General features: G+C 49.1%; 8 protein-coding genes across 8 annotated transcripts, besides 16 other annotated features; 7 read left to right on the forward strand and 1 right to left on the reverse strand.

Annotated features, from left to right (window-relative positions):
* Positions 1-24: part of a sequence feature (AT_rich) that runs on past the window's edge.
* Positions 25-54: a microsatellite.
* Positions 55-164: 110 nt separating this feature from the next.
* On the forward strand, positions 165-2279 carry Tb10.61.0730 (uncharacterized protein; the record flags this gene model as incomplete). The annotated part of the gene is made up of 1 exon (XM_822939.1): positions 165-2279. One exon carries the CDS (start codon positions 165-167, stop codon positions 2277-2279), a length of 2115 nt encoding a protein of 704 aa, XP_828032.1.
* A 1-nt stretch (position 2280) lies between these two features.
* Positions 2281-2307: a microsatellite.
* A 75-nt stretch (positions 2308-2382) lies between these two features.
* Positions 2383-2472: a sequence feature (CT-rich).
* Positions 2473-2734: 262 nt separating this feature from the next.
* Positions 2735-2826: a sequence feature (T-rich).
* Positions 2827-3045: 219 nt separating this feature from the next.
* Positions 3046-3077: a microsatellite.
* Positions 3078-3513: 436 nt separating this feature from the next.
* Positions 3514-3580: a sequence feature (T-rich).
* A 123-nt stretch (positions 3581-3703) lies between these two features.
* Positions 3704-3735: a microsatellite.
* Positions 3736-3756: a microsatellite.
* A 45-nt stretch (positions 3757-3801) lies between these two features.
* Positions 3802-3843: a microsatellite.
* A 133-nt stretch (positions 3844-3976) lies between these two features.
* Positions 3977-4004: a microsatellite.
* A 277-nt stretch (positions 4005-4281) lies between these two features.
* Positions 4282-4309: a microsatellite.
* A 46-nt stretch (positions 4310-4355) lies between these two features.
* Positions 4356-4408: a sequence feature (T-rich).
* A 121-nt stretch (positions 4409-4529) lies between these two features.
* Positions 4530-4919, reverse strand: Tb10.61.0710 (hypothetical protein, unlikely; the record flags this gene model as incomplete). Its single annotated transcript, XM_822940.1, has 1 exon — positions 4530-4919. One exon carries the CDS (start codon positions 4917-4919, stop codon positions 4530-4532), a length of 390 nt encoding a protein of 129 aa, XP_828033.1.
* Positions 4559-4580: a microsatellite.
* Positions 4601-4628: a sequence feature (AT_rich).
* Positions 4918-4968: a sequence feature (AT_rich).
* A 368-nt stretch (positions 4969-5336) lies between these two features.
* Positions 5337-7451, forward strand: Tb10.61.0700 (hypothetical protein, conserved; the record flags this gene model as incomplete). Its single annotated transcript, XM_822941.1, has 1 exon — positions 5337-7451. One exon carries the CDS (start codon positions 5337-5339, stop codon positions 7449-7451), a length of 2115 nt encoding a protein of 704 aa, XP_828034.1.
* A 930-nt stretch (positions 7452-8381) lies between these two features.
* On the forward strand, positions 8382-10121 carry Tb10.61.0690 (tRNA pseudouridine synthase A-like protein; the record flags this gene model as incomplete). Its single annotated transcript, XM_822942.1, has 1 exon — positions 8382-10121. The coding sequence occupies one exon, from the start codon at positions 8382-8384 to the stop codon at positions 10119-10121; it is 1740 nt and encodes a 579-aa protein (XP_828035.1).
* A 947-nt stretch (positions 10122-11068) lies between these two features.
* On the forward strand, positions 11069-13408 carry Tb10.61.0680 (hypothetical protein, conserved; the record flags this gene model as incomplete). The annotated part of the gene is made up of 1 exon (XM_822943.1): positions 11069-13408. The coding sequence occupies one exon, from the start codon at positions 11069-11071 to the stop codon at positions 13406-13408; it is 2340 nt and encodes a 779-aa protein (XP_828036.1).
* A 1400-nt stretch (positions 13409-14808) lies between these two features.
* Positions 14809-16863, forward strand: Tb10.61.0670 (hypothetical protein, conserved; the record flags this gene model as incomplete). Its single annotated transcript, XM_822944.1, has 1 exon — positions 14809-16863. The coding sequence occupies one exon, from the start codon at positions 14809-14811 to the stop codon at positions 16861-16863; it is 2055 nt and encodes a 684-aa protein (XP_828037.1).
* An 898-nt stretch (positions 16864-17761) lies between these two features.
* Tb10.61.0660 (hypothetical protein, conserved) lies at positions 17762-24961 on the forward strand (the record flags this gene model as incomplete). The annotated part of the gene is made up of 1 exon (XM_822945.1): positions 17762-24961. One exon carries the CDS (start codon positions 17762-17764, stop codon positions 24959-24961), a length of 7200 nt encoding a protein of 2399 aa, XP_828038.1.
* Positions 24962-25418: 457 nt separating this feature from the next.
* Tb10.61.0630 (anaphase promoting complex subunit 10-like protein) lies at positions 25419-26126 on the forward strand (the record flags this gene model as incomplete). Its single annotated transcript, XM_822946.1, has 1 exon — positions 25419-26126. One exon carries the CDS (start codon positions 25419-25421, stop codon positions 26124-26126), a length of 708 nt encoding a protein of 235 aa, XP_828039.1.
* Between the last annotated feature and the right edge of the window lie 311 nt (positions 26127-26437).

A 26437-nucleotide genomic window follows, 5' to 3' on the forward strand; every position in this document is an offset into this window, starting at 1 on the left:
ATAAAAATAAAAAATAAAATAAATCAACAGCAACAACAACAACAACAACAATAAACACACCAGTAGACAAAAGAAAAAAAAAAGATAAAACTAGATAGGCACTGGAAAGGGGTGAGGTCATCAGGAGTGGGCAGTTCGCAGCCTTCCCGGACCTCCTCCGAGAAATGGACCCCTCGAGAGCGTTGCAGGAGGGTTCTGAGGTCTCTGCACTGAACTCAACGGATAATTTTCAGTTTCCCGCGCAGGCCCTTACGGAATGTACGGAATGCAACGGGGATGTGGCGGCTTCAAGCTTTGCAAGGCTCTCGACGGATGGTGAAGGCGGTAGAGCAAGTGAAAAGGAAGGTGACTCACCGGATCAGATGGATAATGACAACAGTGAAGGGGGCGAATTTGATATTTTTGAAGGCGTGGCCCCCGGCGTCTCGAAATGCTCCACTCCACAAACCGAGGGCACGTACGCGGACCGACAACCCCCTCAGCTCTCCAACGCATTGGAGCGGGAAACTTCGCAGGAAATAAACCGCATTGAAAATAAAGTAGATGCTGTACGCATTGACAGTAGCACAGTTAACACCTCAGACGACTTTATAAGTACCGTATTCGACGACGTTGACAGGTCCCCATCCCCATTCATTGTGTTGGACCATGTGGAGGACGGAGGCTGTCTTACGTATCAGGGGACCGTGGACTCGGCCATGCTTCCGCTAAAAGAGGAGCGGGCGCGAATACTGCAGCGACTCGGGATGTTGCGTGCCACTGAGCAAAGCCGGAGGCAGCAGCTTTGTAGAAAGTATGAGGGAGAGGTAAACATGCGAATGGTGTCGCTAGCGGTAACCGCAGCTGAACAGATAGATGCGCCGTATGGAAATAGTACGTATCTGACCTCCTCAAGTGTAGTTTCCACTAACCTTGATACCCAACACAATGAAGCGGAAGAACGAGAACAAGAACAAGACCAAGACCAAGTTCTCCCCCAGGACAGTAGAAGGGGAGAAACTACTGTAACTCGGGGAGTAATGGCGGGCTGTTCGACAACAGTATCAAAGGAAGTAACAGGTAGCGTCCGGGAGGGAGCCTCCCTCGTGTGCGATCAAGTTGATAATGTAGAGAGTGACGAGGATGAACCTCATTTCACCGAAAGACTAACAATGTTGGACTGCATGACACAGGAGTGCTACAAGGGACTAGTCCAAGAGGGTGAGTTTTTTTCTGGTGAAGCAGAAAGTATGGTTAGCGAAAACAGTGCGGATACCGACTCCAGTGGAGACGGGGTACACAGCCGCGCTGATAACATGACGGTGTGTGACAGTGTCGATTGTAATAAGCTACACACGGCGCCGTCAGAAGGTTTTTACATACCAGTACCCATGGACAGAACAGGACAAGTGGAATACGTCTTCAATGGAGATGACGCGCAGAGACGGTTGAAGTTTCGTAGAGAGGAATATGAGTTGCAGAGGGCTTTGGGTCGAGTAGAGGGGAAGATAGACGCCCTAACAGCGTGTCGCCTCAGCAAAGGCATTCACTACTGGCAGAGCGACGATTCAACTGACAGCTGCCCGCGCTGTGGCAAAGTTTTCTCATTCACTGTGCGGCGGCATCACTGCCGGCGTTGTGGGGTGTTGCTGTGTAACGACTGCTGTTCACAGGTTGGGCGAGATATGTATGTGCAGGTGCGCACTAGTGCAGTCACAAGTTCGGACGTGGGGCCTTCCCATGGTTCGTCTTCATCCCAGCGCACTACGGGAAATGCCACGGACGACGCATGGCTATTCGGTACATGTGAGCCTACTGGTTCTGGGGACACACGGGAAAAAAGACCTGGAAGCACTCCCAACTCACTTCAACCTAACCAAACCATTAGTGACACCTGGCAATACCAGGGGAGTAGCAGTAACAACAACAGTCTGCCCAATTGTATATGCCTGCCAAACAACGGACGACGGGATTATCGTGGGCGGGGTGGCCTGAAGGTGCGGTATGTCCCGTGGGTCCGCATTTGCAATGCCTGTTATCTTGTCTGCCTTCGCGCCCGACTTGGAGGGAATTATAAACCCATTCTTGAGGACAATCGCCGCCGCTTCCATGTCCTTAAAGAGGAGGAACAGTCCCTTTTGTGTATCAATAGTACATGGGAAATGCGATGGGCACAACTAAATGTACTGAAACATGTCGTCATTGAGCGAACAGTGCATATGGCCCACGACCAGGTGCAGCAAGCGGTTGGGGTATTGTCCGATTGGCTTCAAGAGTGGCGGTTATGCCTCAAACCGTAACAAAAAAAAAAGAAAAAAAGAAGAAAAAGAGGGTCATTCCTTCGTGTCGTTTCTTTGGTTGTTTTATTCATTGATGGTTTCCCGCCCTCATTTCCTTCCCCCCCTTCCCCTTCTACTTTCTTTTTTACCCTTTTTTTCTTGTTTTTTTTAGTTTTATCGTTCCGGTCTCCTTTCTTTTTTTCTGTTGTTGTTTGACAGATGTTCCAATTATTATTATTATTATTCTCGATTGCTATTATGTTTCTCCCATCCGAGTTTTCCTCCTCTATGTATTATCAAGTGAATAAAGGGAAGATGAAAAAAATAAGTGTGTATGCCTACGTTTGTACCTCACTACTCGCACAAATTATATATAAACATGTTTGAGTATATTCGAATAAATAAAATAAATGTACACCTTCACGCTCCTTATGGACATCTGTCTTTAGCTTTTCATTCCACCGTTTTCACCTCGCTTGCTCAGTTCTATTCTGTTTTGTGTTGTGTTGTGTTGTTGTTGTTTTTTTTTTTCCTTTACGTATTTTCATTGTTTTATTTGTTTTGTTTTCATCTTTTGTTCCTTTATCACCACTATTTTTGTCATTTTTCTGGCCCACACCTCACAGCCTAGAAGAAGGGGTATGTGAAGTAAAAATGTAGCGGTTCCTTTTTGTGTTTTACTTCTGCTTTTTTTTTTGTTTCATGGGTGCGTTAGAGGAGAACGTAGTGTGCGAAAAGAAAAAAAAGAAAAAAGTGTGTGCATAAGAAGGAAAAGAGAAAAGGAAGCATATATATATATATATATATATATATATATATTTGAGTTTGAGTGGTTTGTTGATTGGGGGGGGGTTGGGAAGGAAGGTGGGATGGAAGAAAAGAGAAGTTGAGAAGCTGAAAAGATGGTAAAACACCAAAATGGCGCTTCGGAGGCCCTCACTGTCGAGTGGTTGTTTTTTTTTTGTCTTTTGTTTGGGGGGGCGGGAGGGTTTTCCTCTCCCCTTTTCTTGTCTCTCTTGCATAAACGTGGAGACACGGATTTTTTTTTTAAAAAAAGAGAGAAAACGGAAAAGAAATGTGGGTGCACTCAATATAGAAAAGGAAGTGAGAGTACATATGAAGCCAACTTTTGTACGTATGCTTACGGAGACATAAGGAATGTATATAATTTCATTACCTTGCGTCGTCTTTGTTGCCATACGCTATCTTTACGTGTGTGTTTGTGTGTGTGTGGGGGGGGGGGAAATGTGAGGAGTTTTTCTTTATTTTCTTTCTATTTCTTTTTATTTTTCTTTCTTTGCTTCATAGGGTTTTTTTTTCTTGCGGTTCGAGCACAATCTGTGGTTTTACCTCTGTTGTTGCTCCCATCCCTTTGTACCCCCTTCTTGCATTTCTTCTGTTTTTTTTTGTGTGTGTGTTTGAGTGTGAATGTGTTTGTTAGTGATTATATATATATATATATATATATATATATATAATTATTATTATTATTATTATTTTCTTCTCCCCTCCCCCCTTTTCCACTTTTGTCTATCCCTAATCTTTATTATTACTATTATTGTTGTTGTTGTTACTGTTATTGTTAATGTTACAGGTGTGGCTTTTCCCCACTGCTCTTTTGTTTTGTCTTCAGTTGGGGCAGATGGTCGATTTTCAGTCATTAGTTTTGCTTCTATCGTTTCTTCTTCAATGATCAAGAAGATCTTTTTTTCTTAACAAAAAGAAAAGGAAAAAAAGAAAAGAAAACAAGAAACTACAGATCTTGTCCACTCGAATTGTGTGACAAGGGCCAATCTGTATTTTTTTTTTTTCATGTGAGTGACTCACTCGTTTGACCGTTTTCTTGTGTTGTTCAATTTTGTCGTTTTGTTCAGGGGTTATCAAATTATCTCCATCGTGCATTCACTTGAATCACACGGATAGCTTCTGAAACAATATAAAGCCGAAACGAAATTTTCTCTTCCCTCCATTTTGCTTTTTCCTCGCAGCCAATCACGCAATTTATTTACTTTTTTGCACTGCGCTTTCTTTCTTTCTTTTTTTCTTACTTTTTGCTCCCTCCCTTTTTTCTTCTCCTCTTGTAGTGGTCGCGCTTCATTGTTGTTGTTTTTTTTTTTGTGTGTGTGTGTGTTTTTTCTCATTTTCGCTTTCAGTAAGTTCATTTTCCTCCCCCCCCTTCCCTCCTTCAGTAACACACCACTACACACTCACCCATTCATGATTACCATTCTTAATTATTGTGGTTGCCATCATTGCTGTTGTTGGTGAGTTTTATTCCTTTTCATGTGCGTGGAGGAGCCGTGTGTGTGTGTGTGTGTGTGTAGCAGTTTCAAATGAGTCACAAAATAAAATACTTTTTTTTAAAAAAAAGTAAAGGTACCAAATGAAAGTGCCGTTTATGAGGGGGAGGGGAAACAAGAAGGAAGAAGAGGTGTGTGTGTGTGGGGGGGGAGAAAGTTTGTTATTATTTAATTCTACCATTTCTTTTTGGTGCTTTTCCTTATGTTCCCTGTTTTGTTTTATCACTGACCCATCTTGCGTTTCATCAACAACACACTTTACGTGTACGAACAAACCCCCACCATACACCCCAAAAAACAAAAGGGGAACCAATCCAGATGTATACATGTTGAAGGAAGAACACCATACACTCATACACATATATAAAATATATAAATGAATATAAGTATATTATTTTTTTTTAATTTTTCTTTGAAATATGTTTTGTCTACCCAAGTACTCGTTACAAAAATGTAGACTCCCTTTCACTGTTCTCCTCAACATTTTTTTTCGACAGTTGTTATCAATATTCGGCTTCATTTGTATCTTCTCTTTCTGTGCACTTGTACATACGCATCTCCGTTTACATCTTACTTTCCTTCTCCTTTCCTTCGCTTCAGGAAAAAGGCTGTGGAACAAGTGAAGTAAAGAGGAGGAGGAGGAGGAGAAAACCTTCAACGGAATACGAACTTTATTCTGTTTTGTTTTTCATTTATTCCGTTTCCTTTTTTTTTTCTTTAAACGAAAAGTAACAGGAGGGAGGGAAGGAGGGGAAACGCATCGTGAGTACCAAACCAAATGAGCTCTACATTTATTATATCCGCTTCTTATGACAAAGAAATACGCTTTTGGGACGGATCAACGGGCCGAACAGTCCGCAGTTTTCCCTTTCAGGGATCACAGGTCAATGCGATGTTGACGATTCCAAACACCACACACCTCGCCGTTGGAGGATTTGGTGCCGTTCGCGTGTATGATATTGGAGTTGAAGCTGGATCAGCTGGGGGCAATAGTGGAACACAACCACCCCCGGTTTTCTCCGTTTATGAAAATCAATACGCAATGAACGTAACGAGCCTGGGGACGTTCCCACTCTACCCGCAGCGTGACGAGGAAATGCACTTAAACTCTGCGGAAGCTTCCATGAGTAGCTTGTTTTGCACTTCTGCAGACCTTGCTGCAACCGCCACATTAGACCCCACACCGACCACGGGCTCTGCTGGAGTGTTGACTGTTCTTTTCGCCACTTCGGAGGACGGGCACATTCGGTTTTTTAACGCAAACTCACCCACAACACTAAACCTTCTGCTCGATATTAGCGCGGGTGCGGCCATCACGTGCAGTGCCGTCTCCCCGGATCGTCACACCTTGTTCACCGGTTCCCAGATCGGTCGCGTCTCGGTGTGGCACATACCAAGTATCATTGCGGCAGCTGCGCAACACGGAGACAGCACTAGCAGAGGTGGTCTCTTTGCTAGTAAGCCAATGCAAGAGATTGCCTTCAATGGGGATTACACAGCCATTAGAAGTATAGCCGTGGAACCGCTGGCGCGTTGGGCTGTGGCAGCAACAAGTGCTGGGAAGCTTCATTTTATGTGTTTTGGAAGGTGCGCGCAGAACCTTACCGGCACACATGCCTCCGAGGCACACGCAGCTGGAAGGTTGGCGAATGAAGAGGTGCCTGGAGAAGAGGAAGAAACAAGCCCGCAAGTGCAGCGACCGGTAGCGGAGGGGACGGTCGCCGACAGCGCTCCCGCAATCGCCACGAATGACTCTAGTTCACGTTCCATTAATTCCGCAAACACCCTGCGCCCTAGTTGCGGGCCCTTGTCTGTGCTTAAAACACATGGAAACGAAGGAAGTGGGGGTGACGTGGCTGCTAACGCTAGTGAGTCACCCCTTGCTAACGATGGTGTGACATTTTCTGATGCAGTCGACGCCTCAGACACGGGAAATTCAACCCCGGGAATGGACGTGACCAAGAAGTTCAGCGCACCGGGCCTCTTGACCTCATCATCGGTCAATTCCTCATCCATTCAGCAACAATTTTTTTTGAAGGTTTTTCACTCGTTTCAGGCGCACCACAAATATATCCTTAAGGTGGCCATCTCACCCAATATAGATATCTTGGTGACATGTTGTGGGGACTACACCGTTGGGAGATTCGTAATCCCTCCAATACTTCAGTGCTGTGACGTGACGACCAAGCACGCTTCTGGGTGTGAAAGTGACTCCCACAGCGCAGGAGTATCCTCGCTGACAAGTGCGGTGAGATTGTCTGGCCTCACCGAGAAAAACACGGCGGCAGGTTCTGATCCCACAAACCAGGTGGCTGCAGCGGGGGATAACAATGGGGCCGGAGCTGGTGGTGCAACCGCAGCAAGTTCGTCCTCACTTCTTCAACCTAAGGCAGATGAGGGTGCCGTCCTCACTCCTACAGCGGCACCGTCAACGTCGTTTACACATGATGGATCAACTGGAAGCGTAGAAGATGGTGTAAAGCCGGTGGCTGCGGTAGCTAATGACCCTACCGTGAATGAATCTCAACCCTTGGCAACGATGGAAACGGTGAAAAAAATGACAAGTCCTGCTGACGCCCCAACAGAGAGGCATGATGCGTTCCACTTGGCCACGTCAAACTTTCCACAGCTGGTTGCAGAGGGAAGTACACAAGTTAACATTGGCGATGGGGTTGAGTTCAAGGAACTAAAACCCCTGACAGGACACACGCGGTGGGTCTGGGACTGTGCCTTCAGTGATTGCGGGAGGTTTCTCTTCACAGCTAGCAGCGACCAAACGTTACGTATGTGGACCTCTCTCCTCAGTGACAGACCACATTCCACCAGCTTCGTTGGTCATATGAAACCAGTGGTGTGCTGCATGCTCTATGTGGAAAGGAAGAAAAACCAATAGGCAGGGGGTTGTGTCCTCCACTGTGTCTTATAACACTTGGGGCAATGTGGATCGACTGTGGTTTGTAGCGGTGTTGAGCTTTAACTAAGTCGTGGACGCGCCGCGTGCTGGCGGAAGCAGCGGGGGTACAGGCAAATGTTGTGGGTGGTTGTGGGGAGAGGCGGGGAGGAGAGGTGATGCAACACATTAGGAGGGAAAGAAAGAGGGAAAGAGACAATGGCAAGTGAATGTATGCGAAGGGATTAGCGAGTTTTGGTAAATAAGCTCGATTTGCACTGGGGGACTTCGATGTTTCACGCTTATGCCCGCTGACTAGTGGTAGAGTGCTCGACTGAAAGCTATCCTAGCTGTTTTTGTTTTTTTATTTACCCGTATCGCTGTAAGGTGTTGCCGACATTGCTAAAAGCAATGCATGGGGTGGTCAGTATAACGGCTGTCAACACCCTTGTAGCCTCCGCCTCCCCTCTTTTACCATTCCTTGCTTACTATATTTGACCTGTTGTCAAGACGCTACAGCCTATATCGTCGCGCAGTGGTCTCTGTTTCGTTGTTTTTTTTTTTGGTTGAGTCGATTCGTTTCCCATCCGGGGGACGCTGAGTAAAACTTTTTTTTTGCTTATTTGCGTAGGCGACCGTGAAATGGATGTATCTCCGGCCCTGTTTGCAACAAATGAGCATGTGGAACCGTGCACGCATGAGTACACTTGTACGTATTTGCGGTTTCACTTCTTATGAATCTTTTGCACTTCCCTACTTGCTTGCTTAATTTTTCTACCGCATTTGTTTGCTGGCATTCTTCCGGCCCGGTCGCAACCAACGGTGGGCCATAATAATTTTCGCCCAAGCAATAACAGCCGGGTGAGATCCGCAGATATATACACGCACACAAAACGACCTTAGTAGATGTTTGTTACCTCGCAACTAACACATATGCGGAGGCTCTCGGTATCGTTCCTACCGTTTCACCTGATCGTCACTACTCAGCGTCGCCAATTTGGTGGAAACTCGAAGGATGGGCACAAGGGGGAGGACAAACCGATAGAACGCGTAGGAGGAGTGCCACCCACAGGTCCCCATCCGTTTAACATCACTAGTGGAGCAGAAGGACAAATCTCCAACCAGCAGCGCAAGGCCCACGATGCCATAACTCAACTTTTCCGCGACGACGCGCAGCGAAAGGCACTATATCAGAAGCCTGGTAGGACCATTGGGGCCCAAACTACAACTGCCGCCATCTCGACGCCGCCGAATGAAGATGAATTTGAGGGTCTGCAGCCCATTTCAGGTGATGCGGAGCCGTCGTCCATCACTGCAGTGGAGGCTGTGGAGCAAGAGTTGTTAGACGATGCTTTTTTGTATTTTCCACCCGCACAGCAGTCCGCGAGTGGCAGTGTCGCTACCACTGCTACTAACGAACTGTACGTACCGGGACAGCAAATCATTCCTCCCGGATTAACGCGCTACCGAGTGGATGTGCAATACCAGGGAAATGATTTTGATGGATGGTGGAAGAGCACGACACGCCAGCTTTTCAGACGTGAGGTCGGTTTAGATGGCTCAATCACGCGGGTGCCGGTGGCGGAGCCAGGAACCATCGGAAACGCTGCTGGGGTCTCTCGAGGGGAGACGATGGGTAGCAGATATCATGCGCGAACAGTGTTGGAGGAAGCACTTGCCGTGGCGCTCGATGTGAATACGGTCCGTGTTGTGGCCGGTGTCATACCTGAGGTTGGGGTGTCTGTGCGACGTCTCTGCTGTCACGTCGATGTACCCAGTCACATTGAGCTGCAGCCACGAACAGTGATTCAGCGGGCCACTATGTGGATGGAAAAACGCCAACAACCCCTAGCCATTTTGAGTTATCGTCGATGCAAGAACCAAGACTTTCACGCACGCCACAGTGGCTTGAGGCGTGTCTATGTTTACCGCATTCTGAATCGTGTCGCACCGCCCTTATTCGACGCTGGGCTCCAGTGGCATGTAGATCGCCACCTCGATGTGGACCGGATGAAGCGATTTGCTAAAACCCTTGAGGGCACAAAGGACTTCGGTTACTTTGCTGACCCCAAGATGGCAAATGCGCTGCGGCGGGCAGCCATGAGCCCTGGTGGTTTTTCTACAGGGGCAGTAACGGAAGAAAACTTCCAACCAAAAGCTACAGGGGAATCGCACCGAGTGACGCGCGGCAAAGCGCCGAAGGTGACGATGGAAAAAGGCCCCAGTAACCTTGATCGAGCCGCAGCGCTTCCAACTTTTAACGAGTACGGCCAGCGAGTTGTGCAGCCAGGTGCTCATGGAAAAGAATATTACCGTGTTGCAACCAATCTACCGACGGTACGGACAGTCGACAGGCTTGATGTGGTGCGGCAGGATGATGAGGTGCTTATTTGGTTTGTAGGCCGCTCTTTCCTCCGTCATCAAATTCGAAATATGGTAAGTGTGCTGAAGGCAGCTGGACACGGTCTGTGGAATGATCTGGAACTCCAGCAGGCCCTGCAAAGCGGCTTTGAGCCGTCACGGCATCGGTTCAAGCGGGAGCGCTTCCCAACAGCACCGGCGTATGGCTTGACATTGTGGGATGTGGAGTACCCGGATCAGCACCGAGACGATTACGTGCAATTTGTCGATTCTGGACCATATGAACAAGTGAACATCGCCCGTGACATATAATGAGCGTAGCCGCGGATGGCAAAAACCTATGGTAAGTAACAAATTGCATGGGAGGAAGGGCCAAAAGTACATCGCGTGCCTTTCGCTGTGACATTGCTCGTGGAATGAGAAGTGAGAGGACTCTCTCAGCTAACGAGGCTCATCAATACCGCGCGGTATGTGGGACTATGAATGTTTCATTCTACGTCGCTTTTTATCGATCCACTAATATGGACGCTGTTTCAATTCCTGCCGGTGGTCCGCATACTTTCTCTTAAGTTAACGCTGTGAGTGAGGCGATCGCTTTTCTCCCATACACACATAAGGTTTCTGCCTTATTCGGCTTTGACTGAGCTGGATGGAGTCTGATCTCAAATACGATTAATTGCTCTTTTTTTTTTATTCTCTGACTTTTTTGGGGGTTGATTAGTGCATAAAAGCGCGGAGGAAAGGAGAGAATTAGTTGACAAGGCAGGGTACTAGTAACTAGGGAAAAAGTCAAGAAATAACAAAGAAGGGGAAAGAATTATTTTAATCTGTATTTCACATTTAGGGGACGTGGCTGCACCTGCGTACGTTCTCGTGACTCGATCACCTGCAGGGATTCACTCCCTTTTATTTTATCCTGTCCTTTGAAATTTGCTGGTACCCGTTGCCCTTGGCACGGTATAGAAACGATAAGGGTATTGGTTTAAGGTAGGCCACGTGAGGAATAACAAAGACGTTCAAAAGAACATTTTGAGGGATCAGAGACTATTGCGTTTCCCTCACGAACATATAAAATAAGTGTACCGAGCAACGGAGGTGCCATCAAGTTTACGCCCCCCCCCCCTTCCGCTTGCACTTTTAGGTGTCCGGGACGGTAAAAACAGAAAGGGAGGACGAGAGCGGTGTTAGCACACTCCTCCACTCTTTTTTTTTCTCTGTTGCGCTGTCGCTGGTTTCCACCGCCCATCACTTCTCCTGGGATGATTCGTTACACTCAATACCTTATCACGAGGCATACACCGGCCTTGTTGAAGAAAGCTGTGGCTCCAAATGTTAACGTTTCTGCCACGTTGCAAAAATCATTTCGCACGTACCGAATCGCCGCCGTGTTGCGTAAACCTCTTCCTCCTAAGGTCAACCTCATCATGATTGACAACACCGTTAAAGGGAAGAGTGTGGATCTGCTATCTATCGTAAAATTAGTGACTGGGTATGGAAAGAAGGTTATGGACAAACATAACGACATGGGACGTTTACACCCCCTCATTTTGATTGTGAAAACAACTCTGGATAGGGACAATGCCAGCGTTGACCAATTTGTGCTGAATATGGTCCTGACGAAGCGTAAGTACCTTAAGGACATGATTACGATTGTTCTCGACGCCAAAACCACAGCAGCTGCTGCACATGCACTTCGTACTGACAGGGGAATCACGTTAGTACTGAAAAAAAACGACCCGGCAACAACTGAGAAGGATCAGGTTAATGAGGCTGATGAGAAAGCGGAGAGAGGCACCACTATAGAGCAGGCGGAAAAGAAGAAACGGGGTAAAACGAAGAAAAGGAAAGGTGTGCTTCTTCAAGCGCCAGCTGCGGTGCCGAGTGTGACAGAAAGCAGTTCGCTTATTAGCCGACGAAAGAAGTTAACAAAAGGCAAGCTCAAAAAGCGCGCTCATTCGCCAGGGAAAGTATCCAAGGTTGAAGCTGAATCGAGGAAGAAAAACGAAACCATGATAGTACAAACAAAAGCAGACCGGCGGGCTCTGATATGGGGGAAGGGAAGCGCGACCGATTCGCCAGAGACCGCTGCAGGTGTAGGCAACGCAGAAGGGAAAAAGAATCCTCCTGCTCCGAAGATGGCTTCTGCACTTGCACACATTGATGCGCAAGAGGCTTTGGGCAAACCATTCTGTCCTACGGTTGGTGGTGTTTTTCAACCGTCGCAGCAAGTTGAACGGGAGCTTTTCTCCGGTTATGTGAATGTTGTGTGTCTGGCTGATATGCTGAACCTCCCTGTCTACAAGGGTGGCGAAATGTTCACACTTTACTACCGTTTGACGGGCGCAGGAGCCTACCGCACTCCTCTGATAACAATCAGTAAAATATTGGAGGAAGCCTGTCAAAAGCATGGTGGAGGACCGTCTCCACACTCAAGCGCGGTTCCTACGAGTCAGGTGCCCCTGTTGCTACTTCTTGGTGCACCGTTCCTTTTTGGAGAAGATGCTCGTCTCCTCTGTGAGGAATACCAGAAATCTTTACGTAGTCAGATTCCCGCCATATCAGAAATTACGATAATCGTGGCACCAGCTTGCTACACAGAGAAGAATATTCTCTTTGCCCTTAATACCGCGCAAGAGGGGCGCAAAAGCAGTTGCGAGGCTTCAAGGAACGAACCACACCAAAAGCAGCATAGACATGACGAGCCCCCTAGTGCCTTGGCCAACCTGTCGTCTGGTGAGGGGACGAATTCGTCCTTATCTGAGAATGTTTTACGAGACATCGTATCAACAGCCGTGGAAGAGGTCACACAACGCCATGAAAAGTCTACACGGGATCTCTCAGGAGCGGTGAAGCAGCTTATAGAGTGCTTGCCACGAGACCGTCTTGTAAATTTAATAGATAATCTTGAGGAGGAGAGACTTGCGCTTCTTGAAACTACCAAGGGGCTAGGTGAAATTCGGCAGCGGGTGCGCGGCACGCAGGAAACTTTGGACACGATGCACAAAGAAGTTGTTGGCATGGCGAGCAAGGCAAATGCTCCAAACGTCTCAGGTAACATCGGTTCAGCAGCTGACGTCATCGAACTCTGCAAGGCTGTTGAAACACTGAAGGGCCGAATAGCAGACTGTGCTAATCCCGTGCCAATAAAGCAACAGCTAAGCTTTGAGATACGTGAAACATTAGGAGACTTGAAGAGGAATCTTCAGGACACATTCAACCAATCGCTCCAAGTGGGTTTCAAGAATATACAGGACCAGCAGCAGAGTCAGTTAACAGTCGCTCTTAGGGAATATGCCTCGGAGAGCGCAAGGGAGCGCGCCCTCACAGAGCAGACTCTTCGTGACCTCCCAAAAAACCTTCAGAGTGCAATGGAGAAGGCGCTCTCCACGCTGACGGATCGTAATGATAGAAAAACTGCGGAAGTGTTCGTTGAACAGCAGAAGTTAGTAGACACCAAAGTCTCCGCCATGTGCGATGCACTAGGCAGAACAGTTGAAAAGGGTCACGACCGCTTGCGAGATACTCTCACAGACTTGCTGCAGAGAAATCCCAACGCCAGCAGTGGGACCTCCCCTACAACCGACACACAGCATAACTGAATAGACATACAGCATAGAGTTTAAACGGAAACAAATAATAACATATAATAAAAGTGCGAGTACATAGCGAGGGCATGCTCGAAGGAATACATGGACTCAGCTGGACACGTTTTCATATATGGAAGCTGTTCATGGCAGTTAGGTGCATGAATCTTACTTCCCTGCATCTGCTATGTATCCATGTGCGTGTGGGTACGCGTCTTGAAGGCTTGAGTGTTTATGGCGCTCCATAGGTCGGGCTGAACTTTTGTGGACCGAGCAACTCCCTTGCACAACATGTGTTCATCAAGAGAAAGCCGTCATCCTGTGTGTGTCCCGTGCACTCCCATGGAGTACGCAATTGCTTCGGAGAAATGAATGAACGTCCTCGAGATGGGGCCAATACGACCTGTTTTTCGTTTACCACGGGTTTCACGTTGGTCTCGTCTGTGCAGCTCGCTCGTTGGTTTGGGGGATTGAGTGGTTCGCGCATCCCGCTCTTGTTCTATTTTGAGTTTTCCTCCTTTTTTTTTCTGTTCTGCCCTGCTTTCTTCACCTAAGGGAGGAAAAGGGGAGAAGGGACGACGATAGACTTTACTCATAATTGGAGAAACTTCTCCGTTTATTTCCTATCTGATTTTTCCAACGTGACATATTTCTTATTTTTGTAAAGTTCATTCCTTTCCCTGTGGGGTGGGGAGGGCAAAGGATAGAGAGGTTCAAATGAATGGAATCATATGGACTGGTTGGAAGTTAGAGCTACTAAAGTTTCTGGACGGGTTTGTAGTTATTTGCGCTCTGTTTCGTCGGCCGTCTTCTTTTACAAGTCTCTGATGTTCCGTCCGCGCCAGCATAGCTCGTAATTAGGCGCTGATTGCTCGTGGTGACCTAATTTCCCCTTGTCTTGTCCCTCACATATACACAAATGTCAAGAAATGTTTCCTCTTATGCGCCGTGAGGTTCACTTCAGTACGTCTCCCTTGTGACTTACTTGTTCTTATTTTCGTATTAGTATAGGGTGGTTTCTCTTTCCTTATCCCTCTGACCCTTTCCCGCTATTCACTACGTGGCGGGGGAATCAAAGCGTATTGTTAGCGGAGGGAACGTTTCTGTGGGGTTATAATCCCGGAGCCCAAGCTGGCCCTGGAAGTGCAACGCGTGGAGGTGGATAAAGATGGGGAGGAAACGTTAGGGGAAAAATTGGTCAAAGTAGTGCACACGTTGCCTGCTAAAATGTCTGGCAGCGTGTTGAGGACTCATTCTCCCTTCTATATCTACTCTATCCTCTCATTTCACCCCTTTCCAACGTCCCTTCGCTAGTATTTCTGTCACCATCCTCACGTAAGGAGAGGAAAGAGCTTTTCCACCATTAGCCCCCACTAGTGAAGACGGCCACTCAAACTCTGAGTTTATCGGTGACAATGTTCTCACAGCTACGAGTTCACCTCGTCGTCCACAAGGGCAGCGGTGGAGGCAAAGGCGGCAAAATGATGAGGCGTGTAGAAAAGGCGTTACGAAGAAATTTCAGTGCCATCACCATTCGGGAGCTAACAGGCAGTGAGGCTCTGGCGGAACATATGGATCCTACCGGGCATGCAGTTGGAAGCGGAACAGAAGTGATGCAAGACACAAACCCAACTGCAGGCAGGGATCGCACAACCGATGGAGTCGTAGCAAATGAAGGCGTTGAAGGTGAGTTGATTCCTTGTTTGGCCCTGTGTGTGGATATCATCACCACAGAGGGTGCATTACGTGTAAGGGAGGTCGTAGAGGAACTCGCGTGTCGGGTGGTGAGCGGCATTCTCCGAAATGCACTTGGGTCGGGCAATGGGACAAATATGGCGATAGATCCAGTGACAAATGAAGTGAAGAGTGTTTGGACGAAAGTTTTTAATGTGTTTGCCGTCATTGGTGGAGATGGCTCGTTAGGTGAGGCCGTTAATGGGCTCTGCTTCGGAACTCTCAAAGCCTATCGTAGTGGATTTTGTACTGCACTCGACACTGCAGCTTGCAGTCGTCCAGATTCCATGCACTACTACCGTGGGATGCTTGAGGACCGGGCAATACTGCGTCACTTTCTACCACCCGTAATGTATGTACCCGCAGGAACAGGCTCGGACTTCGCTAGAACCAGGTTGTGCTGTCTCAATGCCGAAGAGTTCGTAACCGTTCTAAGAGACATGCACGAATACCTTGCATTTACCAGTGATGGGGAAGGGTCGCAGCGTACTATAAAATACAGCACTTGTTTGCCCATTGGTAGCCCCTCGAGCGCCTCAACAAGCGGATCCATTGATTGCTCTGTGGGCCCAGATTGCGCTAGCGGCGGCAGCACCGAAGCCTGCGGTAAGGGTCCCAAATCGCTGTCGCGTAGATTTGCGGTGTACGACGTGGACGTCTCTCGAATCACATTCCCTCGGAGTGGGCGCACGCGCTTTTTTATCAATGAGTGCTCGTGTGGTATGTCATGTGACGTGATCTCACGTTGCGAAAAATACAAACAGTCATGTACAGCTTCATTCGTTGCGGGCCCGGTACTGTTTGCAGCAGCATCTGTGGCTTCTGTTATGCGGATGAAGCCCAGATCCTTCCGGGTTTTCCCCCTTCCTGATTTCCCCACGCCGCCGCCCTCTATGGGTCACCAGCACAAAGTGCCTGTCGTTGGTGTGCTGCATCCGCGTCATCTCTCCATGGGGGTAGCGGTCTCCGGGATGTGCGAGGAAATGTCGTGGTTACAACGCTGTGAAGAAGTTGGTGCTTTATCCCCCAGTACGGAACCGTTACGTGTAGACGCCAACTATTACATTTACAAATATGATAGGGAAGGGGGATACCCGTCGACGCCTGATTTATCCGGCGGCGCTGTTGGAGCGCAGTCAACCGACATAGGTAGTGAAAAAGAAACCGTTATCAATCCATTCTACACTGATTGGAGGTGCGAAAGTGCGTCTAACACGAAGGAACTTCTTTCCATCTTAGATAGAAACGGTGTGTATGATCGGTGGACATGTTTCTCCTCTTCCACACTCGTATTTGGTAACGGGCGCTGGTTCGGTGGTGGGCTGCAAGTCGCCCCACACGCCAATCCAACGGACGGCCTGTTGAGTGTGACGAATTGGGTAGCAAGTCCCTGCCAGTTCGTCATGGGTGCACCGTCTTTGTACAATGGCAACCATAAACGTTGGCGCAGCACGACAATTTGGAACACAAGTAGGTGCATCATGGATGTTGATACTATCTCCACACAAGAGCCGAAATTTCCCGATTCCTCTCCGCCGAACCCCGTGGGTACTGATGTTAAGTGTAATGGGGAGCAGGTTGAGGGCACGGAAGAGATACTAAACGGCGGTGGGGGGGCGCCAGACAAAATAATGATGTGGTGTGAAGCCGATGGTGAGTTGTGCGAACCCATCCCTGCCATCGTGGAGGTGACCACCACTGTTTCGATGATATTACCACTACGGACAGTGTTTTAAACAGTAAGAGACGTGGGCGGGGACGGCCCACGTTGAAATCTTGGAAGAGGGTGAACTTGCTTTCCGCATCTCTTTAGTTATTTCATTGTCTAGCAGTGTTTTCTCTGCTCAATGTTTTTGTCTTTTTTTTTATTTTGGAGGGTAAGATGGGGGGAAAGGGATGCAAAAAAAAACAACAAAAAAAAGTGGATCACACAGGAGGGAGCATGCTGAGCGAGCGGTGCCCCATGGGAATTACAGATAGCTAGGATGCCTTTTTCTTGTGCATGTGTTTTAAAACCCGGAGGCCACCACTTTCCCCTCTGTATATCCATCAAATCGTTGGTTTGCTTGTCGTGTTCACCGCTGACACTTCACGGTATCTGCTTGCGTATCTTCTCTCTTAATAACTAGCATCGTGTTTTAACCTTATATTCACTCTGGGTTATAGGTGGTGTTTTTGGAGGGCTCCAATAATTAAAAACAGTCAAAGAGGAATGTAACAGCGCTTGGAAGGCGACGCAAGCTCCTCATGTTTTTCTTCTTCCCCAAACTTTTCTGTGCCACTCTTCTTTCCGCTTGTTCCTATTACTCTTTTTTTCTTATTTCGCTGTCACCTGTTTTCCTTCTCCTGTGCGTGGGCACCCAGAGAGTACGTTCCGTCGAACGGTTCATCTCGATAATCTGGTAGGACCTCCGCTCGGAACGTGAGGTCGCTGGGCACAATTTAGGCCCCTTTTTAGATTTAGTACCGAGAAAGAGAGTGGACGGTACGCAGTGTAAATTTAGATTCTCACATATTTAGGAGCTGCTACGCACGAGCCCAAATCCACTACAAGAGATTTGAGCAGGGAGAGGGAAGGAACATTGGAAAGCTGAAGTCGCTACATATAAGGGAGCAAGGAATAAGGTGGCGGTAATGCTTTTCCTGGAACCTGAAGTTGATTATTTCAGGATGCAGCTGCATCATCTGGCGATTCCTACCAGCATATGCATACCCAGCGTCCCAAAAACCTCCCGCAATCCCGAAACAAGAGCAAATGGTGATCAAGAATGTGAAACTGGGGGCGAAAACGCCAAGGTGGACGGCACAGTCCCGTTTATCACACAGGAAGAACAAAACAAAGTTATACAACGTGCTCTCCGAGTGGCGCTCTACCAGCGTTTTCCGTACGAAAGCTATGACACGCTAGAGAATGTGTATATTTTAGCTGTCACACATTTGGCTTTGCCGCTAATTGGTGACACGGGTTTGAGTTACGAGGACCTGGCAACTCTTGAAATTTGCGAGCATTCCCTTCCACCAGAGTTGAGGCATCGGACGTTCCCTTCACATCTTAACGCATTGATCGCACAAAGGAATCCCCCCGACAGTGGAAGTGTTATACAAGACAGAATGTTAGATCATAGCGCGACACAGGGCTCCTCGGAAGAGGGCACAGGGAAACAGCGCTTTAACGACAGCTATTTTATTCTTATTCCTGATCTCACAGACGAGCAGGCGATGGTTTATTGTAAAGGAAGGCAGTATGCGGGCTCAATGCTGGGCAGTGGCAAGGCATCCGTTGGACCTGCGTCCGACGCTGCCCGTTTTTCCCGCAGCACCCTATGGGATGATGCACGGCATTCTCGTGCGAACGCCTTGGAAGGGCCCAGTGAAGATCTACTTTCCTTTCATGTGGTGGAGGGAGATATGATTCACTACGTGGAGACATCTCAGGGAGGTTTGAGCGAGCCAGCGCCACGTTCCTTGAGATTTGCCGCTTTCAAGGTGGCACTGAGTCAGTTTTCGTTTGAAGAACAGCAGTACTATACAAAGAAACGAGAGGAGGTACGCTCTCATGGTAGCACAACGACGCTCTGGGGATCGACACTACACTCCTCAGAGGCAAACGAAGTCCACATCAACAAAACAGTGCGGACCATTTTAGCTTCGGAAGTACCGGGGAGATGGCGTGCTGAAGAAGAGGAGGCAATGAAGAAGTTTTTTACCAAGTGTAACTCTGTTCTCAGGGCTTACTCAACCCCTTCCAGCCAGATGGATGATGCATCAAAGGGAGACGGCGGGGTGCTAGCCCCGAAACAGCCGGGGGCATCTGTCTCAGATGAACATAAAACAAGAAATGTGGCGGAATCTTTGGGGCAGACCGAAAGACTCTCTCATCTGTATGGGGTCCGCAGATTAGTTTATTCTTTCGCCGCGTGTGACTGTTACCATCTTGTTGCAGAGGATAACAACCCGCTTTACTACGCCAAGTCCAGCCGTGCTACATACAAGCCTCATACGGTAAATGTTACGCTGATCTCCGACCTAACTGTTTCGCCTCGGTTAACGCCCGCCTTCTCGGCATCGCCCCAACGGTGCTTAGGAGCTCGAATCGGCACAACAAAGACTGTGGAAGGGCTCGTAGTATCGAACCAGCCTTCCCGTGCACAATCACCGGACATCAAACCATGCACAGTGGGAGAGAAGTTTTCTGTAGGTTCCAAACGTCACAGCCAGTCCCCAGGAGTGTCTCCTCCGACGAGTGGCGCTCATGGAAGCGACTCGCATGCGCCGCTCCAGCGCTTACCGTCCAATACGGAGGGTTACCTCCGCCTTACAACTTCACTTGTGTGTAACAATGTCTCCGGTAACCTCAAACACAGGAAAGAGAATCTACTGGAGAAGGGGCTTTCCTTCGGTCGGTTGAATCCGTGCCATGAGCAGGCCACGGAGGGCAATGTGAAATGTAGTAACGAGAAGGCTGTGTGTGCCGGCGATGTCGTCAACCTTTTTCGTTTACTAGCTACCTCATCCATTGCACAGCACCAACTCCGCCATAATGTTATACGTCCAGTTATTTCTGCTGCAGTTTTGGACAGTAGCGGCAATGCCGGAACCCGCGGAGCGCTGCACCGACATTATCAGCGGATAAAATGTCGTGCCTTATTGGATCACACATGGTACTCAATCCCTATCCAACCGGTTCCTTCGACGCAGGATGAGGTTCAGTGGATACCTATTGTGTTTGGGAGTGCAGAATGTATTAGTGATGTGGGTTATCGCACTGCAGTGCACATTGGCTTCTTTCCAAATGCGGAAGTCACTGATGACAGTGTGCGCGGCAACCCGTTGAGACCAAAAGGAACCGCATTCGCAACAGATGTGTCAAAGCAGTCTGCATCCCCGGGAACTGCCACGAGAAGTGCCATGATGCCGTTGGACACCAATCACGCGACGCTGCAAACAAGCTCTTCTGACGGAAGTAAGGGGTTATGTTTCTCCGCACAACTGAAAACTGCAGTATCATCAAGCAACGAGGAAGTACCAGCTGGCGTGTCAGCAAGAAGGGGTGGTGTTGCCATGTCCTTCAACACAGGCAACGAGGAAGTACCAGCTGGCGTGTCAGCAAGAAGGGGTGGTGTTGCCATGTCCTTCAACAAAGGCAACGAGGAAGTGCCAGCTGGCGTGTCAGCAAGAAGAGGTGGTGTTGCCATGTCCTTCAACAAAGGCAACGAGGAAGTACCAGCTGGCGTGTCAGCAAGAAGGGGTGGTGTTGCCATGTCCTTCAACAAAGGCAACGAGGAAGTACCAGCTGGCGTGTCAGCAAGAAGGGGTGGTGTTGCCATGTCCTTCAACACAGGCAACGAGGAAGTACCAGCTGGCGTGTCAGCAAGAAGGGGTGGTGTTGCCATGTCCTTCAACACAGGCAACGAGGAAGTACCAGCTGGCGTGTCAGCAAGAAGGGGTGGTGTTGCCATGTCCTTCAACACAGGCAACGAGGAAGTACCAGCTGGCGTGTCAGCAAGAAGGGGTGGTGTTGCCATGTCCTTCAACACAGGCAACGAGGAAGTACCAGCTGGCGTGTCAGCAAGAAGGGGTGGTGTTGCCATGTCCTTCAACACAGGCAACGAGGAAGTACCAGCTGGCGTGTCAGCAAGAAGGGGTGGTGTTGCCATGTCCTTCAACACAGGCAACGAGGAAGTACCAGCTGGCGTGTCAGCAAGAAGGGGTGGTGTTGCCATGTCCTTCAACACAGGCAACGAGGAAGTACCAGCTGGCGTGTCAGCAAGAAGAGGTGGTGTTGCCATGTCCTTTGACACCGGCAATCTGACGGGGGTCGGAAGTGGGAATGTTGCTTGCTCTTCAGAACGAGAGATTGTCTTAAGGAGGAGTGCCATGGAAGGCGGTAGTGGTTGGGAGCAGCGTTGTTCGTCGGCGCTTTTCTCGCCAAGACCATATCGACCGACTTCTTTAAGAGTTTGGGAGCCGGGCGCTGACGATCAATCTAACTCCAATCGTTTTGAGCAAGGCACACGTGTGACATGTGCCGGGCCCCCGGCTGGCTTCTCTGCCACGTCAACTCCCTGGTGGCGATTGCCATCTCAAGGACCCAGGCGCGGGGATGGCGTTAACGCGGGGAGAGGTGAGTGTAGTACTGGTGGATTCTGTAACGATTGGCAACAATGTGACACTTGTGGGGGCCGGTTTCCTCAGGGTAGTACTTCTAACCCGAGGTTTTGTGAGCACCTACAGTCACGACCAACAAGCGTGCTTAATACTTATGGAAAATTTTCCAGAAGTCACAGCCCCCATCCCTCCTACAACGCGATGCAACAGCGACAGACACAACATTACTCTACGATGGGCCGTGATGGACGTTTGCGGCCGCCACACACAGACCGCTGGGACAGCAATGATGTCAATGGTGACGTCTCGCCCAGGACCGCCACCGATCCGCTGAGAGGAACATTTTGGAAGTCGCCGACGCTCAACCCTTCCAACCATCGAAACGGGGCAGATCCACTTCTTTCACCGTTATCGAGTCCGTCGTGCAGTGGCGTACTCACACCAAATGCAGGTCGGAGGCCGACGATAGGTGAGTTCGCTGCAACCAACACCAGGTCCAGCGCATTCAATTGTCTAGCATCGTTCAAACATCACGGCGCCGCAACGGAAACTGGTAACCGCACGGCTAGTGGTCTCGAAAATAACTACCATGGACCTTCCTTTTGTAAGAACAGGGCAGGTGTGCCGACTAAACGGTCCGTCGTCCCCACCTTTGGCAGAATGGATACTTTGTACGATAACAGTGCATCCGGCATACCCATTTATAACGAGTACGGCTACCCGCAAGGCGATTCTCGGGTGCGACCGAGGGGTATGCAGGTAATGGATATGATGTACGACCGCCAGTGGCAGCGGACGCAACCCCCGGCTCGCCTGCCGGTTGGTGCAGGACCCACTAATCGAGGTTCGCTAAGTACTTCATGGACTAATACAACAAAAAATGGTGTTTGCGGCATGAGAAGGGCATGTTTGCCCGGAAAGCCACCACTCGCATCCACAAGACCAAACGGAGCTTCGAACACACTGAACAACGGCATTGCCCCCACGGCAGTTCGGCGCTTAACACTCCGCGAGCGAATACAACTCCAGCGGAGGCTTCAGCAACGAGAAGCAAACATAAGTGCCTTTGAGACGAATATAAAGGAAAACTATTGTGTGGGAAATGATGTAAAACGGTTTCGGACGGACGTTGGTGACCTTAGTTCCGCGAATAAAACAACTGCCAGCAATGGGGGGGAGAGAACGACAACGGAAACGAACTCGGCATGTGGTGCACGTACGGCTGCAGCATTGGCAGCAGTGACATTTGGGGGCGACCCTCCATCAAAAGGTTCCCTTCACTCCATTGGAAAGGATATTATGCGCTTGAAATCCCTTACGTCCCCATTCGCGGAGGCAGACGGGGTTAATGTGTCCTTTTGCCTAAGGGATTTAACCAATGCTTTTCTACGTATGCCTCAAAGTGAAATAAAGGAGTATGACCTCTCTAAAGCTGCGTGGTTGGAGGATGGGGTCTCGTGTTTCGTGTCCGCCAAGCCTACAAAATTTAATGGTGAGTTTGAAAACTATGTTAGGCACTTCAACTTTCACCAGCATCCGTTTTATTTGAGGGAAAGGGCCTTTTTATTTGTTCTGCGAGTCCCCACTCAGCCGCAACTCCGTCTCATTATCGCCGTTCACAACATGCATGATTTTCTCTCAGTACTACGACAGCGGCCACTGCGACCGCTAGAATCTTGGAGAGGACCGCATTCAATGGAAGAAGAAATGGGTGGTCTCAGTGGAAGGGAAAATGCCTCGCAACTTCCAGCTGATGAATGTAATTCAGGTCGGACCCGCACTTTCCTGCAGCGGCTGTGTAAATTCATGAAGAATTGTATTTCGGGGGGAAATGGCGGCGGCACCCAGCAAATGGGGTGGGCACCCATAACGTGGGGTCAGCGACTGGCTCTTCTGCGGATACAAGCGTCGGCGGCAGTACACGGCCAGGCATGGAGCGAATGCACAACTCCGTTACTCACAGACCCGGTTGTACTCTACTCACGCATGTCATTTCTGTCGAACCGCACCGCCTCGTTCGCAGTGCTGCGCTGTCAGCTGGACACCCTCAAAGCGTTTGCCTCCACTTGGATAAAGAGTAAAAGAACAACGGCGGACGAAAACCAGGTGCGGATGATACAAAACCGTATCAGTAAGGTAGAAAGTATACAATTGGGATGTGATGCCCCTACTGCTGGAATTGGTGAGCCCAAAACTTCTTCAAGCGGGGTACAGGCAGCTGGTCGTGTTCAGCAGCGGTTGAGATCTCTACCCCTCCGTAAAAGAATGGGGGCTCCTTTCGCGTGGAAAAAGGCTGATACAACTTCGAATTCCGTGGAAAAAAAAGGAGAGACGCAGAGGCAGCCTCAGTTGAAATCAACGATTTCTTCGTATTCTTCATCAGCAAGTTTGTGCCGCTCTAAACCAGAAGTGGGAGGTGCTAATTCCTCAACGCCACCTGGTGGCGTTCCAGCCTCTGATGCCGCAGGAGCTGCAACTCCACTTGCGGACGCTGACGGCACTCTGATTCGGATTGCAGAGAGACTCACGTCATCCACCGATATAGTGAGCGGAAACAATCATTTCCCCCCAATGCGAACCATTTTGAAGCTAGTAACATTGTGGGAGCAAAATGCTCAGCGACAGAGGGCATTTAATGACTGTCCTGCAGAGCCCGCGCCTTACTCCTACGGAGGATCAGATACGGTGCTGGCTAGCAACCTCGGAGCCCGCGCAGAGTTGCGGGACCACCAGGACGATTATGATATTAGCGTCTCCCACATTCAGCAACTGCTGCAGTGGCAGTGGGAATACCACCAGAACAGCTATGAGGCATTGTCTTTACCTGTATTCCGTGGAGCGCTTGTGGCAAGCAGGGGCTGCCGCTATGGGAGCGATGCATGCAGTAGTGTGGATCCCAAGGTAATGGGTGTGAATCCCCTTTCCCGGTCACTGTTGCTCGCTCTGGTTAAGTGGGGGTGGCTAGTACCGATAGACTACAAAGCGTTGCACAAACGGGCCGTGCGTCACACTGCCGTCGGCGACAACATGCTATCACGCGTTCAATTTGGCTTCGGCGTGAGGCGTCGCACACTATTTGTGGGGGTGCTGGGGTTCACATGTTACCGCGGATGGGCCCTGAGTCTTCTTATTTTGTATGCTGCGTATCGCTGCTTCAAGTTGGCTGCAGTTGGTCTACTCAGTACCGGCGCACCGTGGCCCGCGCCTTTGCACTCGGGAACTTCTATCGTGTACAGTCGCTCGGAGGCAGCAGTGGAGGCTATGCTCGAAGAGCGGCAACACTTTCTCTCGCAGTTGCTTGCCACTCGCGTACTGCAAACTCAGCACTACGTTCACAACTTTGCAAGTCGTCTGGACATGCTTCTGCGGGGATACTCACCGATCCTTTCACTTATCATTGGTATCGAACTACTGTTTGTGTGGATTTTTTTTGCGTGTTGGAGCGGCGCCGCACGCGTTTCCGCTACCTTCGGGGTCAATATAGACCTCCTCCATCAATATATGTCGGAGCTCATCTCTCCCTTACCGCTGTACGACAACGTCATGTGGTGCCTTACCTACATGAAGCCAAATGTGGCAGGCGTGGAGACCTTTTCTCTCGTTGCCCCTCTGTTTGTCGTCCTTTGTTTGATGACCCAGTCACCACTGCGATGGGTGCTGTACAAAACATGGGAAATGTTTTTGCATGATGACGCGCTCGTCCGACGTCCGGTGCTCTCTTTCTGAATTGCGCGGACAATCTGGTGGGAGGGCTGGTGGAGATCAGTCCCGTGAAATGTGGACGCTTTGTTGGGTAGGCCGCTAGCTCTTGGCTTTCCATTTTCGAGTCACAGAGGCGTGAGAGAAAATTTTTTCTTTTTGTTGTCTACTGAACTTTTGCTTGACGATGAGAAATTCATCTTTGCACCTTCGGCTTTACCGCCGTCGCCGAAGGCTATGTCACCGGGTGTGAAGGAAAGAGGAAACCTGGTAGTTTTCTGTAACGTTTGTTTGCCTCTTCTATTTTCTGCTGTTGGTTCGTTAGGTGTTTTGCCACTGTTACCCGACCAACCGACCGGGGATTCTCCTTCACTAATTCCTTTAACCTCCGTATGTCCGTGGTGTATTTTTGGAAATGTAAAGTGAAAAGTATAGTGACTTTCCCAGGAAAAATAATATAGTCCATCCACTCTTGTACCTCCTAATGCAATTTGATGGACGTAGTGGTGGAGAAGGTGATGCAGAAGGGGTCCAAGGTGCTGGGGCAGCTGCAGTTAACACCCCTAGCATCGTCAGTGATGACGAGCTGATGGCTTTAGAGAAGCGGGAGTCACTTATTGTACTTCAGGATGCGGTGTGGTCTGTCAGCTCCGCTAAGCATGGAAACGGTGTCATGTGTCTTTTAGATGGATCGCACAACACGTTCTGGCAATCCGACGGTGTCGTCCCACATGTCATTTCCATTGATTTTGCGCTCCTCAAGCCTGTGGCAGCCGTCGCTTTGTATCTTGACTGTGCGGAGGACAATAGCTACACCCCGCGGAGGATGCGAGTGCAAGCTGGTACACACAATGGTGACATGGCCGACGTTGCAACCGTGACAGTAGACGATCCGCGGGGTTGGGTACTCATTAGAATGCAGACTGAAGCCGAGACACCTTCCTCATGGAATACCCCTGCAGCACATAGTGACGATGCTAAGGCGGATATCGAAAACGATATGCCCCTTGATAACGCTGATTTCGAAGAATTTATTCAAGATGGTGTGTGGTGCACGCGAGTACGCGTTATTGTGGAGGAAAACCGACAAGAGGGCCGCGATTGTCATGTTCGCGGACTCCGTGTTTTAGGACACATAAAACAAAGTCTTTTTACGACGGCCTCCTTCACACAGAACCTTCATCTTCGCTGAAATGCACGTACAGTTACGTGATGTCTATGATTTTTCAAATAGCCAACATGCTGCACGGAGAGCTCCATCAGTAGATTTCACGGCATTCGTACAGAAGTACAGAGGAGGCTTACTCGTCACTCACCACACGAATTCTTTTGAAGCAAACAATGCATCTCACACATACAAACGCTCGTTGACGAATAAGTCAACGCAAGAGTGATAGAACCACATTTCAATCTTTTAAGGTTATCACCGTGTCCGCGGTATGAGAGTCGGGAGTGGGAAAGGTACCTTAAAGACCAGGGTGGGGAAAATGTAGGGAAATTTCG

This window comes from Trypanosoma brucei, chromosome 10 (assembly GCF_000002445.2).
Source record: "Trypanosoma brucei brucei TREU927 chromosome 10, whole genome shotgun sequence".
NCBI lineage: Eukaryota > Euglenozoa > Kinetoplastea > Trypanosomatida > Trypanosomatidae > Trypanosoma > Trypanosoma brucei.